The sequence below is a fragment of the Sardina pilchardus genome, chromosome 22, assembly GCF_963854185.1.
Source record: "Sardina pilchardus chromosome 22, fSarPil1.1, whole genome shotgun sequence".
Taxonomy (NCBI): Eukaryota; Metazoa; Chordata; class Actinopteri; order Clupeiformes; family Clupeidae; genus Sardina; species Sardina pilchardus.
The window spans coordinates 317,501-320,000 of record NC_085015.1 but is presented as its reverse complement, the minus strand read 5'-3'; the positions used below and the strand labels follow the sequence as shown (position 1 = coordinate 320,000).

Sequence of the window (2,500 nt, the reverse complement as noted above, 5' to 3'; positions counted from 1 at the left end):
TATGTTAATTATTCTTTATTGCTTTCTTTTTATCTTTTATTCTATTATTATTATTATTATTATTACTCTTTGCTCATCTATCTCCTATTACTGTTTGTTTTTTGTTTATGTAAAGCACATTGAATGACCTCTGTGTATGAAATGTGCTATATAAATAAACTTGACTTGACTTGACTTGACTTTGTCTGCAGAGCAGAGAGGTGGGTGCTGTTCTGTCAGTGGAAGGAGCTGAACACAGACGTCATTCCACCAGTAGAGGGCGCTGAGCAGCACAGACGTTATTCCCCCAGTAGAGGGCACTGAGGAACACAGACGTTGAGGAACACAGACGTCATTCCCCCAGTAGAGGACGCTGAGCAGCACAGACGTTATTCCCCCAGTAGAGGGCGCTGAGCAGCACAGACGTCATTCCCCCAGTAGAGGACGCTGAGCAGCACAGACGTTATTCCACCAGTAGAGGGCGCTGAGCAGCACAGACGTCATTCCACCAGTAGAGGGCGCTGAGCAGCACAGACGTCATTCCACCAGTAGAGGGCGCTGAGCAGCACAGACACTGAGGAACACAGACGTTATTCCCCCAGTAGAGGGCGCTGAGGAACACAGACGTTATTCCCCCAGTAGAGGGCGCTGAGCAGCACAGACGTTATTCCCCCAGTAGAGGGCGCTGAGGAACACAGGCATTATTCCCCCAGTAGAGGGCGCTGAGGAACACAGGCATTATTCCCCCAGTAGAGGGCGCTGAGCAGCAACAGCACCATGAGTCTGGGACACGCCTGCATCTTCCTCAAAGGAGCCAAAAACGTTGTGAGTTCCCTTGGATCCTGCTTTCTGTGTGTGTGTGTGTGTGTGTAAAGGCCTGAACACACCAACCCGATAATCGGCCGGGTTTTTTTTGGCCAGTTTTGGCCGACTTCACATGTAGAGTCGTCCAGTGGCCGTCGGCCTCAATTACCAATCTGATTGGTTGAGTCCTAACCCTTTGAAACCTCTAGGTAGCAGAGGACTTTGCTTAAACTAACCATTAGCCCCTCATTCAGCGATGTACGTTTCGAACCCATTTTGATAAACTAACCTTCCTAATTTTTGCTAGAACTAAGTTTCTGAAGGTGTGTTATTTCAGGTTATTTCCCATTCACTTTTGGTTTACTGTGCTAATATTAGCTAGCAAGCTAGCTTGGTTAACAGGCGAAAAGTTATTAATTCCGTGCCCAAGAGAGTGTTTTGTTGGCATCACACAAAAGCAATGGCAATAAAATAATAAACACTATATAATTATATTTATATTTTCGTATTGCTTAACCAGAGAAGTCAGAAAACTAGTGGCAATTAGTTCCACGAATCCTGCATGATATCTACTCGGCTGACTGAAGCCTGCAGTTATGGGTAATGTATCAAACTTCATGCATGCACAGAACGTACAATCGGCGTCGCCGTCGCTTCGGTGTGTTCAGTGGCACTTTTTTGACCGACGAGGGGAGATGGGAGCCCGACTGATAGTCCGACTGCTTTTCTGCCGATGGTCGGCCGGTCGGGTTGGTGTGTTCAGGCCTTTAGAGTGACCAATCATACAGCAGAATAATACCCCGTGTAAGAAGTGTGATTTCCCTTGGATCGTGCTCTCTCTGTGTCTGTGTGTTAGGGTGACCACTTGTGCGATTTTGTCTAGACCATCCAGTCCAGTTCTTGTTTGATGTTGTCGTTAGTGTGAGGGTTTGATGATGCTGTCGTTGGTGTGAGAGTTTGATGATGCTGTCGTTAGTGTGAGGGTTTGATGCTGTCGTTAGTGTGAGGGTTTGATGATGCTGTCTTTAGTGTGAGAGTTTGATGCTGTCGTTAGTGTGAGGGTTTGATGATGCTGTCTTTAGTGTGAGAGTTTGATGTTGTCGTTAGTGTGAGGGTTTGATGATGATGTCGTTAGTGTGAGGGTTTGATGCTGTCGTTAGTGTGAGGGTTTGATGCTGTCGTTAGTGTGAGGGTTTGATGATGCTGTCGTTAGTGTGAGGGTTTGATGCTGTCGTTAGTGTGAGGGTTTGATGATGCTGTCGTTAGTGTGAGGGTTTGATGCTGTCGTTAGTGTGAGGGTTTGATGATGATGTCGTTAGTGTGAGGGTTTGATGCTGTCGTTAGTGTGAGGGTTTGATGATGATGTCGTTAGTGTGAGGGTTTGATGCTGTCATTAGTGTGAGGGTTTGATGATGCTGTCGTTAGTGTGAGAGTTTGATGATGCTGTCGTTAGTGTGAGGGTTTGATGCTGTCGTTAGTGTGAGGGTTTGATGATGCTGTCGTTAGTGTGAGGGTTTGATGCTGTCGTTAGTGTGAGGGTTTGATGATGATGTCATCAAAAAGTTTGATGATGTCGTTAGTGTGAGGGTTTGATGCTGTCATTAGTGTGAGGGTTTGATGTTGCTGTCGTTAGTGTGAGGGTTTGATGATGCTGTCGTTAGTGTGAGGGTTTGATGCTGTCGTTAGTGTGAGGGTTTGATGATTCTGTCGTCAGTGT

The 2,500-nt window shown here is 46.3% G+C and overlaps 1 protein-coding gene across 1 annotated transcript in view; it reads left to right on the top strand.

Moving 5' to 3' along the window:
• Nucleotides 1–756: 756 nt before the first annotated feature.
• The window catches only part of cabp5b (calcium binding protein 5b), a 9,194-nt gene continuing 7,450 nt past the window's right edge, over nucleotides 757–2,500 (top strand). The window contains exon 1 of the mRNA XM_062526513.1: nucleotides 757–804. Within this exon, the coding sequence (XP_062382497.1) occupies nucleotides 757–804 (48 nt within the window). The remainder of the gene's footprint in view (nucleotides 805–2,500) is intronic.